The following is a 13,710-nucleotide window of genomic DNA, read 5'->3' as shown; positions in this document are numbered from 1 at the left end:
AGCGTAAAATAAGCGATGAAAAGATAAACATGCCGAAACACGTTATCGGCGGCTGAGCCGTTTCGGCGTCTGCAGATTCTGCTCCTACCATTGCCTCTGTAGTTAATTCTGCCAGTAAGCGCTTATTTTCGACGGATAAAAGTGCAGTGGACGGCGACCTTTAGCGAAACATCTCGCTGAAATGACGCTCTACCACGCTAAGAATTCCATTTTGATTGTGAACTGTCTCGCCATCATCTGTCTGCAAACACGGTATTAATTTGCTAACGTAATTGCGTTTTTTCCAGACCCAAGAAATACTTGGTCGACCTCTCCCCTTCTTCAAACCATTGCACCCTAGATCGGGTTATGTTCCCACTCATCAAAATTTGTCTATGCTCTTCTAGTTTTCCCTGAGCATCCGCCAGTTCACTAGCCGTTTCACGGTTAGGATTACTATTCATTGTTTGCTCAAGTTGAGATACTGCAAGTTCTAATACCCTTCCCTCTCTTCTGTAATGTTTTGCCTTTTTAATTCCATAAGTTATAGTTTCTGTTCTGAGATTTAAAATTAGCACCTCAAACAAAAGCGAATCACTTATAGTGAATTGCACGTCACTGAAATATTCAGTACCTATAACTGACTGCAGAAATTCATGCAAGTATTACGGGTAAGGCATAGTCTATGATTGTATTTACTATAGTTCGCTTTATTAAAGTGGAGTATTCTTGATCGCGCAATAAAGAACAATTGAACTTGAATAAACCTCGTCCTCTATCTTGATTCGCGAAGTTGCGTTAAGCAAACCATAGAATGGTCGGTTCTACCATCTATAGGTCGGTCGGTCGGTTGTATAACCTGGAACAATAGTAGCCTCAACTGTCACCGCACACAGTTCCTCTGATATAACAAAGAAGTCAAGTCTGGCCTGTTTGATCTCAGGATTGATAACAAGCCATGTATATATTGCCTTTCGTCAGGATTACGCCTCCTGTATATATCTACCAGGTTTCTCTTTTTAAGAATTTACAAAACTTTGCCTCTCGCTCTTGGGTGATCACTGCGCCCATATCCGTACGTATCTAGTCCCTGATCCATAACTAAATTCCAATCACCAGCAATAATAATTGAGATGAGAGATCGTTATAGTCTTCAAGTATTCTATGTTGCTGAAAAACATTGGATTGTCCGTATTTGGCGCATACATGTTCACCACGATAAGATAGTACACTTTATCAATAGTAATTTTTGCTATTATAAAGTTTCCATGATCCATCTCTATCATATGTCACATTACTGTACCCAACTTCAACTCCGTGAGTCAATATCGCGACCCCTCTAGCATTATGTGTGTAATGTGTATGGCGCTATTAAAATGTCTTTACCCCAACTATTTCTAAATTCGTTGTGTTTGTCAGCTTTGCAGTGTATATCCTGAGCAAGAAGAATATTATATCCATCTTTCCTTAATTTATTGAACACATCTCTACGCTTTCTGAAATCTGCTAAGCCCCTGCAATTTAGCGAGCAAAACTTCAAATTACTACTTCCCATAATTACCTACTGTCTGAGGTCCAAGCTGTGCCACTGACCCTGGGCGCATGGCCCCTGATCTCTCTTACATATAGCGTTACTATCTTTAATTCTACCGCCTTCTAACAGGCAACAACAACACAATGAAATGAACTGTTCGATACACACATTTAATACAACGTTGCCGCCTAGGTCAAAACAGCAACACAAAGTACTGAACAGTACGAGATGCTCACTTAACATCGCGTTGCCACGTACGATTAAACTAAATGCTGACTTCTTAAAGTACACTTCAAGGTAAAACAGCGCTGCCGTTACATCAGTGCCGCACCCCGCCGCGATATACCGACGTCCGACACTGATGCTGGCTATCAGGTAGAGGTCTGCACCGGCCGGCTGCAGCCGCGGCTGGCTGCAGCCCCACGGCTGTGGGCCGGGGCGGCTGCAAATATCTCCAAGAACACGGCTACGGCTGTGGCCACGGCTGTGAGATTTCAAGCTCAATCTTAAGTACTCAAATATAAAACTTTAAATCATTAATCTTACATTCTGATAAGCAGTCTAGCCTGTAAAAATCATGCAAAGGATGCCCAGCAGCATTGAAAGTGGTGAAGCCTTTGAAAACCTGTAATGTTTTTACCATTTGCTCTAGGGGAGTTTGCACTTTGGTATAGAATAGTAATTATAGGTACCAATTGTTCCTTCATTATCAAGAACTTGACAGTTTCAGAAAATGCAATATATTACATTGTCACAGCCCTCTCAAATCAATCCCATCCCACCTCATCACCTGGTCATTAGGAGAGCACCTTACAGCTATTGAAGACTTGCGTTCAATAATTCTTTCAGGTAATAGAAAAAGAAATCACGCCTAGGTAAAGGCAGGTAAAGGCTTCATAAAATATTATCTAAAATAACTCTTAGATGTATTTCTGGATTTTCGGCAAGTCCAATTACATAATATAAAACTGGCGCTTTATGTTCTAACTGGTGTGTGAGTGACCGCTAACAGAAAATGCTGATCAACGAAGCCAATGGAATTAGATTATAAGTGAGCATGAACCTTACTTACGGTTAATTCACATGATTGTGAAAACCCTGAACACGTAATTCACATGACGGTGAAAACCCTGAACACAATATTTCTTACGCAAGCTGTTGACTTTACTAATAAAATGACGTCTTCTTCTGAAAATGTAAAAGTTTGATACTTAATCTTTGTTTTAGAGCAAGTTTTTAACTGTATAGTATTATTATTCATTAATTATAATTTTTATGGCTGTTTGAAGTGACACAAAACAATTTATTGCCACTTCTTTGCTATTGACGTCATTAAAAACTCAAGTAAAACTTTAGATTGAAAGAGGCAATTGTGGCTTGCACGGCCTTGGGGATTTGAGCGAAGATCATTATTTGGAAAAATCAAAATAGATAAATGTTTTTCTTTCTTGGATGCTCAAATCTCAATAGTGTTTTGATGCCTTGCATATCAAATTAGTTTGAGACTTGCTCAGAAGGCTGCTTCAAGCCTGGCATATCACACCCCAGAAAATATGCAAGGTAAGAAATAAGCAGGAATTTTGATTAGACAATCACTGTTTGACAGTCCATCAACTTCAGTTTCATTTTCCATACCTAACATTGATAATGAAAAGCATCAGGGTCTGTTGCTCTGTCCCACAACCATGCTTCAGGATTTGGCATTAGATGTCTACATTGCTAGTGCTTCTATTCTGGTTCGTTGTTTATGTTTTCTGTTGATGTACATAGGTACCTACCTACCCATCTTTTTAACCCCTTGCAAGGGCTTGTGTAGGCATGTGTTGCGCATCAGGCTTCAGGCCTTCGGCCTAAAGCCAGATACACAACCACTTAACCTATGATGCTTCATGAGCTTGAGAATCTATAGATCATTGCAATGTGCTTTTGGCTATATGTTTCAACTAAAAACAACTTATATACTATTTGGTTGCATTTCATTGAAAGTATCCACGGCCGGCTGACGGCTGGCTGCCCACAGTTTGCCACGGCTGTGGGCGGCTGTGGCTGTGGAGCCACGGCTGTGGGGCGGCTAGGCTGTGGAAAATTGCAGCCGTGCAGAACTCTACTATCAGGTGACCTTATCCAGTTATCCATATCAATTATCATCGTGTTGATCGTTCCTCACTGTCCTGACCTGCCCTAATCACACTTACTGTGACCTCGCGGGGGCCCCAGGAACTGTCGGATGTCCGCTCCTTGCCGCCGGCGGAGGTTGAACATCGGCTCGCCACCCTGGCGTCTGTCCGTCCGCGCGGCTGGACGGCGCTCCGGTTCGCCAAGTTCAGGCTCGAGCTCGCGCCCGCTGTGACCCTGCTGTTGAACAGCAGACGCGCGAACAGGAGTTGCAGATCGGTCTTCCTGGGCCTCGTTGCAGTCTCGTGGTCTGTCCTGTTGCATTGGACTGGCGGTTGCCGTGGTGGCTGACACGGTTCTCCTGGTTGTTGGTTCCGGCGACTGCATGGTTTGGCCGTCACCGTCACTGCCATCTCGGGCCTCAGCGTCCCGCCACCTGATGGCTGGCTCGGCGGCTCCCGTCGGCGTGTGAGGCAGAGCTGGCTGGAGTGTGCATCTCGAGACTCGAGCTCCTGGGAAGCTGGAGACGCCGAGCTAGCAGCCCGCCGTGGCTGGTCCGCCGGTTCCGTCGGCACGCTGCTGTGCTGCGGGCTGCCGGCAGACGGGGCTGCGGCTCCGTTTCGGCTGATGAAACTGGTCAGCCTCCGCAGTCACGGTCTGCACCGGCCGACTGCAGCCGCGGCTGGCTGCAGCCCCACGGCTGTGGGCCGGGGCGGCTGCAAATATCTCCAAGAACACGGCTACGGCTTTGGCTACGGCTGTGAGATTTCAAGCTCAATCTAAAGTACTCAAATATAAAATTTTAAATCCTTAATCTTACATTCTGATAAGCAGTCTAGCCTGTAAAAATCATGCAAAGGATGCCCAGCAACATTGAAAGTGGTGAAGCCTTTGAAAACCTGTAATGGTTTTATCATTTGCCGTAGGGGAGTTTGCACTCTGGTACAGAATACTAATTATGGGTAGGTAGCAATTGTTCCTTCATCATCAAGAGCTTGACAGTCAGAAAATGCAACATGTTGCATTGTCACATCCCTCTCAAACCAATCTCACCTGGTCATTAGGAGAGCACCTTTTAGCTATTGAAGACAAGCGTTCAATAATTGTTTCAGGTAATAGAAAAAGAAATAACGCCTAGGTAAAGGCAGGTAAAGACTTCATAAAATATTATCTAAAATAACTCTTATGTATTTCTGGATTTTCGGCAAGTCCAATTATACATAATATGAAACTGGCGCTTTATGTTCTAACTGGTGTGTGAGTGACCGCTAACAGAAAATGCTGATCAACGAAGCCAATGGAATTTAGATAACAACTAATAAGGGAGCATAAACCTTACTTACGGTTAATTCACATGACGGTGAAAACCCTGAACACGATATTTCCTACGCGAGCTGTCGACTTTACTAATAAAATGACGTCTTTTTCTGAAATGTTAAAAGTTGATACTGAATCTTTGTTTGAGAGCAAATTTTCAACTGTATAGCATTATTATTTATTAATTATAATTTTCATGGCTGTTTGTAGAGACTTTAAAAAAAATTGCCATTTCATTGCTAGTGACGTCATTAAAAACTCAAATAAAATTTTTGATTGAAAGAGGCAATTGTGGCTCGCACGTCCTTGGTGATTTGAGCGAAGAAAAACGAAAAATAAAAATAGATGAATGTTTTTCATTCTTGGATGCTCACTAGTGTTTTGATGCCTTGTATATCAAATAAGTTTGAGACTTGCTCAGAAGGCTGCTTCAAGCCTGGCATATCACACCCCAGAAAATATGCAAGGTAAGAAAGAAGCAAGTTTTGACTAGACAATCACTGTTTGACAGTCCATCAACTTCAGTTTCATTTTCCATAACATTGATATGAAAAGCATCAGGGTCTGTTGTTCTGTCCCACAACCATGCTTCAGGATTTGGCATTAGATGTCTACACTGCTAGTGCTTCTATTCTGGTTCGTTGTTTACGTTTTCTGTTGATGTAGGTACTTACCTATAGTATACATCTTTCTTAAAGGGACCCTCCCACCTTCAAAAAAGTTAATGAATTGGCACGAAAGTGATGTCGCTCGGTTCAGAAAGAGCGAAAACGAATATCTACCAAATTTCATTGAAAAATATTCTCCGGTTTTCAAGATATTAGACTTTTACTTTTGTTTACTTTTTGGGATCTCCGCTGTTCCTAGCGACTTTATTTGAAAGTGCGGCATTTGTTGCGCGCAAAGCAGCATATACCACCGCGTGCTACCAAACGTTTTAGTAAAAGATTTAAAAATCGTTAGATCTCCGCTGACGTCACAAATTCTAAGGGGGCATACCAATGCACTAGCCCCTTAGAATCCGAAAACTGCAAGTTTGAAATTCCATATCTCCGAATTAAAGCATTTGTCGATGTTGTGAGTGCCCAAACCGGTATTTGCAGGCCATGGCCACCAATTTGGCTATCTCAACTCAAAACTAATGTTAAGGTGGGAGTGTCCCTTTAACCCATTGCAAGGGCTTGTGTAGGCATGCGTTGCGCATCAGGCTTCAGGCCTTCGGCCTGAAGCCAGATACTAGAGGTGGCAAAATGTGGACCCGAGGACCCGGTCCAAAGAACCAGTCTGGACCCATATGGGTCCAGACCGGTTCCTGGAAATTTTCTGACGGGTCCAACCGGGTCCTACCATAAACTATACATCTTGCACACTACACATTATTGCAAAATGTGAAGTGAATGAAGTGAATGTTTCTTTGCACACAGTAGCTCGTGAGTATTCCCAGTGGGAAATAGGCTGTTTTACTTGGTGCAACTAATGATACCTACAAGTAGTTTGTATTAATTGACTTTTGGGGAACGGGTCCAACTGGGTCCGATTCCAACTAAGACCGGGTCCGACTGGTTCCAGAAATGTCCAGCCGGGTCTGGTTCGAGTCTGGTTCCCAAAATTTTCATCTTTTGCCACCTCTACCAGATACACAACCACTTACCCTATGATGCTTCATGAGCTTGAGAATCTATAGCCCATTGCGATGTGCTTTTGGCTATGTGTTTTAACTAAAAACAACTTATTATATACTATTTGGTTGCATTTCATTGAAAGTATCCACGGTCTGCTGACGGCTGGCTGCCTACAATTTGCCACGGCTGTGGGCGGCGGTGGCTGTGGAGCCACGGATGCGGGACGGCTAGGCTGTGGAAAATTGCAGCCGTGCGGAACTCTACTCCGCAGCTCCTCCTCACCGCGCACAGGGCGCGAGCGCTCGCCTTGGCTCACCACGACAAATACGGTGCCGCTTCTGTTGAGAACTATGTCGATTTTCTTTTCCCTCTTCATGAGCGAGAGCTCATTGAAGATGGCCAGCCGCTGTTTGGTCAGACTCTCCCTGATATACAGGCCTGTCCCCCCTCAGTTTTGTTTTATTGCAATTGCGGAACAGAATGTCTCTGTCTGATCCAGGCCTGGAAGTTGCGAACCGCACCCTTATCTGCCTGTCTTCTCGGTGAACTTCGCTGATCTGGTCCATGTCTATCTGGAACTCCAGTAGCTGCGCCACCATGGAAGACAGCATCTGTGGCGTGTTCTCTCTGCCGTTCCTGGGGCGACGAGGGACGGCGGGGCCGGAGAAGATCAGCCAGTCCATCATCTTGCTCTGCTGAATGTCGTCCAGCTCCGACTCCAGTGTGCAGAGGCGCTTGGCACAGCGGAGAAAGGCCTATTCAGCCTGCTCCGCCCGCTTTTTAACTGCTACGAGACGTTTACTCAGCGTTTCGTTGACGGTTAAGGCGAATGATATTCTCAAGTGCTGTCATTCTCTCCTCAGTACATCGTTTGATTTTTTCCGTGATACATTTCCGACTGTCTTGATTTTCAGCTCTGATGAATTTCTTCAGGTCTGCGATCACACCATCTCCTGTGTCGGGCCCAGTCGTGCTGTCCTCGTCTAACAGTTCCACATCGTCCTCTTCATTTTCCGTCCGTGCGCCTGGTTTTTGCGGCCTCCTTGAGCAATGGGCTGACATTTTTCCGCTTCGGTTTTCCCATCGCGGAGCCGTGACCAGTAGCTGAGTTTCCTCGACCTCTCAGTAGGTGTCGCTACCGTCCGCTCCGGCTGACGACCGCCAAGGTTCAGCTACAATCCCTTCTCAACAGGTGTTACCGCCCGTTCCGGCTGACGTGCGTGCGCACGTGGCCGTGACCCAGCAGTGTCGTAAGCTGATGCTGTGGTGATTTCACGCCAGGTCGGCCAATCAGCTGCTCTGAATCCGGCGGTATGACGTCATACCTCCGTCCACTCGAGCAGCGGGACGGTAATGGCGGCGATTCTAGCGGGGCCACCCTCAAAACGCAACACCGACTCTACGGCCTATGTCGGGAGCGTACGGTTTCTAACTGAAATAGAGCGATGCACAGACATCCAACGAATATCACTGCGGGTTCTGACAACACTGAAAAAGCTAGTTCCTTCAAAATAAGGCAGAAAGTGTGAGCGGTCTGACCGCCGCCCGGCAGGTCGTGACGTCACTGCTTGTTAAGATGACTTTGGTTCACTTTTTCGAGTTAAGCATGCTACTAGGGTACTTTTTGGAGATGATGTCGAATTTAGCACCCATTTGAGCATTTAAAAAGTAGTTTTGGTGTCAATGCAACATGTTACGAAGCTGTCAGTGGTGGTTGACACCTACTTTGGCTAGCCAGCGGGACACCTACTTGCTGAACTGGCCTAACCCTACCTACCCTAAATGCTAAAAAGGGTTCAGATTCAGCGCAGTACTGTGAGCTAGATACCATTAAAGCTTGAGGTTTGCTTTTTCGACTTTTTTACCGTGTGATGTGGCAATGTGAGGAAGTTACAACCTAACATAAAAGCAGGGGTCGGGTGGCCTACCAATTATCTATTTTTTTTAAGTTTAAAAAAGTTTTCATCGTGTCAGGGCTATGACGAAAAACAAGTGGCCTACGTCCGATGAGAAATCAGAATTTGGGGGTACCTACCCTAGGTTTAGAGGCGACACTCGACCGATGGGCGAACGACAGCCCGTCCCCCCCCCCCCCAACCAACCCAACCAAAAGTCCGTGGCGGAGCCGTTGACCCAAGGCCATAGAAGCGGGGCTTAGCTGTACGTCTAACGTCATGACGCATCACAGACTGACAGGTGATAGCCTCTACACAGCGGGTGAAAATCTTGCTCGAAATTCATCATTACGAGTCATTGAGAAGTGTTCGAAATATTGAAATGACGACAAAATAGGTATCTAAATTGTCCAAGATTTGATAGGTCTTTAAACGGCCATTTTCGCAATTTTGTTGAAATTCATCCGTGCATTCAAAAAATCGAAAAAAACTAGTCTGGCAAACCTAAGAAAGAATGGGGTTAGCTTTAGAGTGCATGAATCACTTTGCACGTGCTTTGATTACTTGAAATGCATGTTTCGGAGAAATTTGTGTGAAAAGTTGTGACAGAAAATATGCTCTTACAGTACATGCACATTAGGGCTTGCAATGCACATGCATCAACGGCCGCAGCACTTTCAATCCATTCTTTCTTAGATTTGCCAGGCTATAGGGTCTCGAGGAGTTTGGCGCCAACAGTAGTCCTAGTCCTTTTTGTGAAGTCAGTTTTCGCTTGTTTCACTGGTCTGACGTTGTGGGCGCAAAAAGACAATGTACAGTGTGGGCGCGGCCCAAATCGCCAATACTGGTCTCGTACACCGAGCTCGCTGTATGTGACCACGCTAACGTCTGTTGGCCGCCGGACAGACTGGAACCGCGACTGGAAGCCGGAGCCGCGGCCGCCGCAGGGCGCCGACCAGCACGCGGCCGCCGCGCACAAATACGGCCTGCTGCCGGCCGACTACCGACCTCTGCCCGACGACGGCGCCGGACTGGGCGACTACCCGGCCGTGCCTCTCCACTCGGCTGAGGCGCGCGACCCCAACTACAACTGGGACATGCCAGAGCTGAAACGCGACTTCGGCGAGCCCGTATGTATGCTAGAGGAATGTTTTGAGCTCAGGTTGTAGATGGTGTTGAGTATCAAGTGACCGCGTTAGATAGGAATGATTGATTGAAGAGGGCAGACGTTTTTGACGGCGCTTTACTTTTATGTCCATTTTTGCCAATAACATTATTGCCTTTGTTTATCCTTTGTTTATAACATTGGTCTCGTAATTATATGTACCTACTGCTTATATATTGGTATTCCTCCAAAGCGATAAAAATAAGTTCCTCGTCTGTTAACCCTCGCCCGTATTGGTGTTTTTCCAGCCGCGAACGTATAACCCGCGCCCGGCTGGGGGTCCTGGATTTCCACGCCCTGCTGGGGGGGGGGGGTGTTTGAACACCCCCCCTTCTAATTCGGCTCCTGGGCCACGTAGCGATACGCGGAAGGCGGCGTTCGAAAGCGCGCCAAAAATAATGACGAAATTACTTCGGTCACTTTTTTGGTCAGGTCAAAGGTCAGGTCACCAGAGGTCATTGAAGGCAAAATTTCGCCGATTTTCAGGTCGAATGTCGGCAATTTCCAGGAAGCCAACGCATAACTCGGGAACCAATAAAGTTACAGCGCCGCGGAAAAGCGCATTCGATAGCCCTATTAACGCCCTTTCTGAGTAATTCTCTCAGATTTGACCTAACGTCAACGGTTTTGCCTGCAGGGGGCAAAAACTGCAAAAATAGCAGATTTTTTTGGAAACAGTTTTTCTGCAATAACTTTTGACCCAAGCCTTGTACGAGCTTACTTTTACCGGCATCGTGTTCCTCTCGTCAAGACGCATCGAATGAACTATAACTTGACCTTGAAAGGTCAACTTGAAAATTTGACCTCAGGTCAAGGTCATGACCTGACCGGAAAGGGTCATGTTGCATATCAGTCGATCCGTATCGTCGAGCTGAGCACATCTAAGGCGTTTTCACCGCTCTAGCATGCCTCTATCAAAAGTTATTTGCGAAAAACTGTTAGGCACAATTCGTGACCTGAGATGACCTCAGGGGTATAAATAGGGGTCACGGACACCATTTTCATGTTCACTGTGTCTAAACCACTTGTAATTCAGTGTTTCGGAGTGTTTATAATGTCTTTCGTCCAAAAGAGGCGCATTTCAATTTTCTCCCATTGACTTATAATGGGGAGGTCGCAAAATTGACCTGACCTTAGGTCACCGATATCAAAATTCCGAGATATACATTTGATAGATACTGTTACCCATATCAATCGCTGAAAGTTTCAAAGCGATCGGTCACTCGGTGTAACTATGGCAGACATTGAAACTTTTTATGAGGTGAGGTCACTTTAAGTGACCTGGTGACCTGACCTTGAATGACCTTGGTCTGAAATTTTTACAACATGTGTAGAATTGATGTATGATAAGGTGTACCTAAAACGGCGGCGCCCCTCGCAAAAAAAAACACAAGGGGGGTGTTCTAACACCCCCCAGCAGGGCGCGGGATAAGGGTATAAGGGGGCCGGGGGGGGGGGGTCCGCTGGACCCCCTCCTTGCCGTTTCGCCCCTGATTGAGCTAGAGCTTCGCGGAAAAACGAGCGTGTTGCCCGTGACGAGAGGAAGCCGATGATACCTAATTTTAAGGTCCCAGGTCATTGGTTGACCTTGCAGGTCAGGTCAATGACCCAAAAGTCGGGAAAATCGGGACCTGTTAGAACGTCGTAAAGTGTGGCTGCTAGTGTTTTTTTTTTTGTGTGCTGATCACGAATATCATGTTAATTTTGATCACAGATGATGTCTTCATGCATTTAGTCCAGGTCGGGTCAGGTCAGGTCAGGTCAACCAGTAGGGGTCCTGCCGGGTATTCCTAGTAGGTGTCAACCGCCTCTGACAGCTTTCGTAACATGTTACGAAGGCACCAAAACTACTTCGTAAGTGTTCATATGGTTGCTAAATTCGAATTCAGCTCCAAAAACTGGCCTAGAAACATGTAAAACTCGAAAAAGTGAACCGAGGTCATCAAAGGTCAATGACCTGACCTGACCTTCGGGTGACCTTGACACCCACCCTAATGCATGGGAGCAACATCAAATCACATGTTTGAAGGTTTGAAACCACGAAAAGCTTGCCAACGCGCGGCTAATGCGAGCCGACATACGCCGAATCGCGATTCCGGCCAAACATGGTCTCGAAAAGTAGGTCACAGGTCAAAGGTCATTGGGGTCAGGGTCATGAAATTTTCAGGGTAGGTGTAAAATTGATTAACGCGAGGGTACTGAAAGTTTCGTCGCGATCGGCCGCTTTTTACGCGAGCTATTTGCGAAAAACCATGGGGGGGGGGTCCGTTCGACCCCCCCCCCCCTAACTTTATTTCTCTGATGGGATGGAGCCCTTGGCATCGAACGGATACGAGATGGGAACATGGGAAGGCCTTGCCCTGGGGTTTAAAGCCAAGCAATTCCATCAGCCGGTGACAAATCCCATCCCTTGCAAATTGAAGCTATTCCTCCCCGAGCAGTGAAGACTATATGTTGTAAGGAAATTGCAAGCCTCTCAAATAAATGTGTACTGCACGACGACGGAGCCAGTGTCATGTGGGAATCAGACGGGCATTAAAGAGGAGACGATACACCTGCCCACCCGGTGTCGTCCTCCGAGGCGGATGATTACACCGCTTAACAACCACACGTCACTCACACGGCACATGTGCACCGCCAAGCCGCCCAGCAGCACCGTTACAATATATATTTTGTTTGGAAAAGGTCAAGTTTTATGTTGACCTCATGTGACCTCGAATGACTTTTGGTTGACCTTGACACATGAAAGGTCGCCTATGACGGATTTGTACCCGCTGATCACGAATCTGGCATCTATTTTCCTCTAAACCTTCATTTAGAGCTTCCGGATGGCAAAATTGTCATATTTATTATTACTAACTTGAATCAGTGAAATAGCCTCTAGCAAGGAAACTCTTCTGTGACCTTGACCTTTGAGCAGCCTTGTATCGTAAGATGAACCACAAATAGGGAACTGATAAGCCTCAAAACATTTCAAAACATCTTGGAAGTTAGCACCAAGATGTACGAAAAAGTGCAAAGTTTGAGGTCAATTTTGAGCGTGACCTTGACCTTTACCTTTGATTTAGAGCACAGTTTCGGAATCCTCAGATTCTCTTCTTTCGTTTGACACCCAATTTTGCCGGTTTGATGCATCCTGCCGTCTTCTAGAACGCTTAATTTGAGATCACTACACATGTGCCGGTTTTTCCCTTTGACCTTGACCTCATTGTAAGAAGTCGTGCAATTTTCTATGTCGTAAAATGACTGTGAGATCCTTGCAGGTTCAAACGCCGCTAGCGTGCGTTCATTTAATACAAACTACAAAAATTATACACGGCAATGATTTCTAAACCCTGCTGCTTCTCATGCTGGGTCACAAAAAGGTGTATCTCTTTTGGTTTGGCGGTGATCTAATCATCTGTCATCATGATGTTGAGGGTTTCTTTGAAAATGAGCCCCATTATTATTAAAAGATAAGCAAGTAATAGCCTTTGGCTCATTGTATAATAGACAAAAGAAATGGAAAAGAATATATGTGCAACAATGTTTTAGTGAAAAATATTTCCTTTCGTTTCACCTACAGCAGTTAACCCTCGCCCGTATTGGTGTTTTTCCAGCCGCGAACGTATAAGGGGGGGGGGGGGTCTCGCCCCTGATCGAGCTAGAGCTTCGCGGAAAAAACGAGCGTGTTGCCCGCGACGAGAGGAAGCCGATGCTACCCAATTTTAAGGTCCTAGGTCATTGGTTGACCTTGCAGGTCAGGTCAATGACCCCAAAGGCGGGAAAATCGGGACCTGTTAGAACGTCGTAAAGTGTGGCTGCTATGGGGTTTTTCGGGGTGCTGATCACGAATATCATGTTAGTTTTGATCACAGATGATGTCTTTATGAATTTAGGCCAGGTCGGGTTAGGTCAGGTCAGGTCAACCAGTAAGGGTATTCGTAGTAGGTGGCAACCGCCTCTGACAGCTTCGTAACATGTTACGAAGGCAGCAAAACTACTTCGTAAATGTTTATATGGTTGCTAAATTCGAATTCAGCTCCAAAAACTGGCCTAGAAACATGTAAAACTCGAAAAAGTGAACCGAGGTCATCAAAGGTC

General features: G+C 45.8%; 1 protein-coding gene across 8 annotated transcripts in view; it reads left to right on the top strand.

The window, feature by feature from the left end:
• LOC122388486 (NADH dehydrogenase [ubiquinone] 1 beta subcomplex subunit 8, mitochondrial-like) overlaps nt 1–13,710 on the top strand; it is a 146,905-nt gene that overhangs the window by 100,770 nt on the left and 32,425 nt on the right. For all 8 annotated transcript variants that reach the window (XM_043379625.1, XM_043379626.1, XM_043379628.1 and 5 more), the window contains exon 3: nt 9,369–9,592. In XM_043379625.1, the coding sequence (XP_043235560.1) occupies nt 9,369–9,592 (224 nt within the window). The remainder of the gene's footprint in view (nt 1–9,368; nt 9,593–13,710) is intronic.

This window comes from Amphibalanus amphitrite, unplaced genomic scaffold, assembly GCF_019059575.1.
Source record: "Amphibalanus amphitrite isolate SeventyFive unplaced genomic scaffold, NRLGWU_Aamphi_draft 000324F_arrow, whole genome shotgun sequence".
In the NCBI taxonomy this organism is placed as follows: domain Eukaryota; kingdom Metazoa; phylum Arthropoda; class Thecostraca; order Balanomorpha; family Balanidae; genus Amphibalanus; species Amphibalanus amphitrite.
The sequence above is the reverse complement of the archived record's forward strand: the minus strand, read 5'-3'. Positions and strand labels throughout refer to the sequence as shown.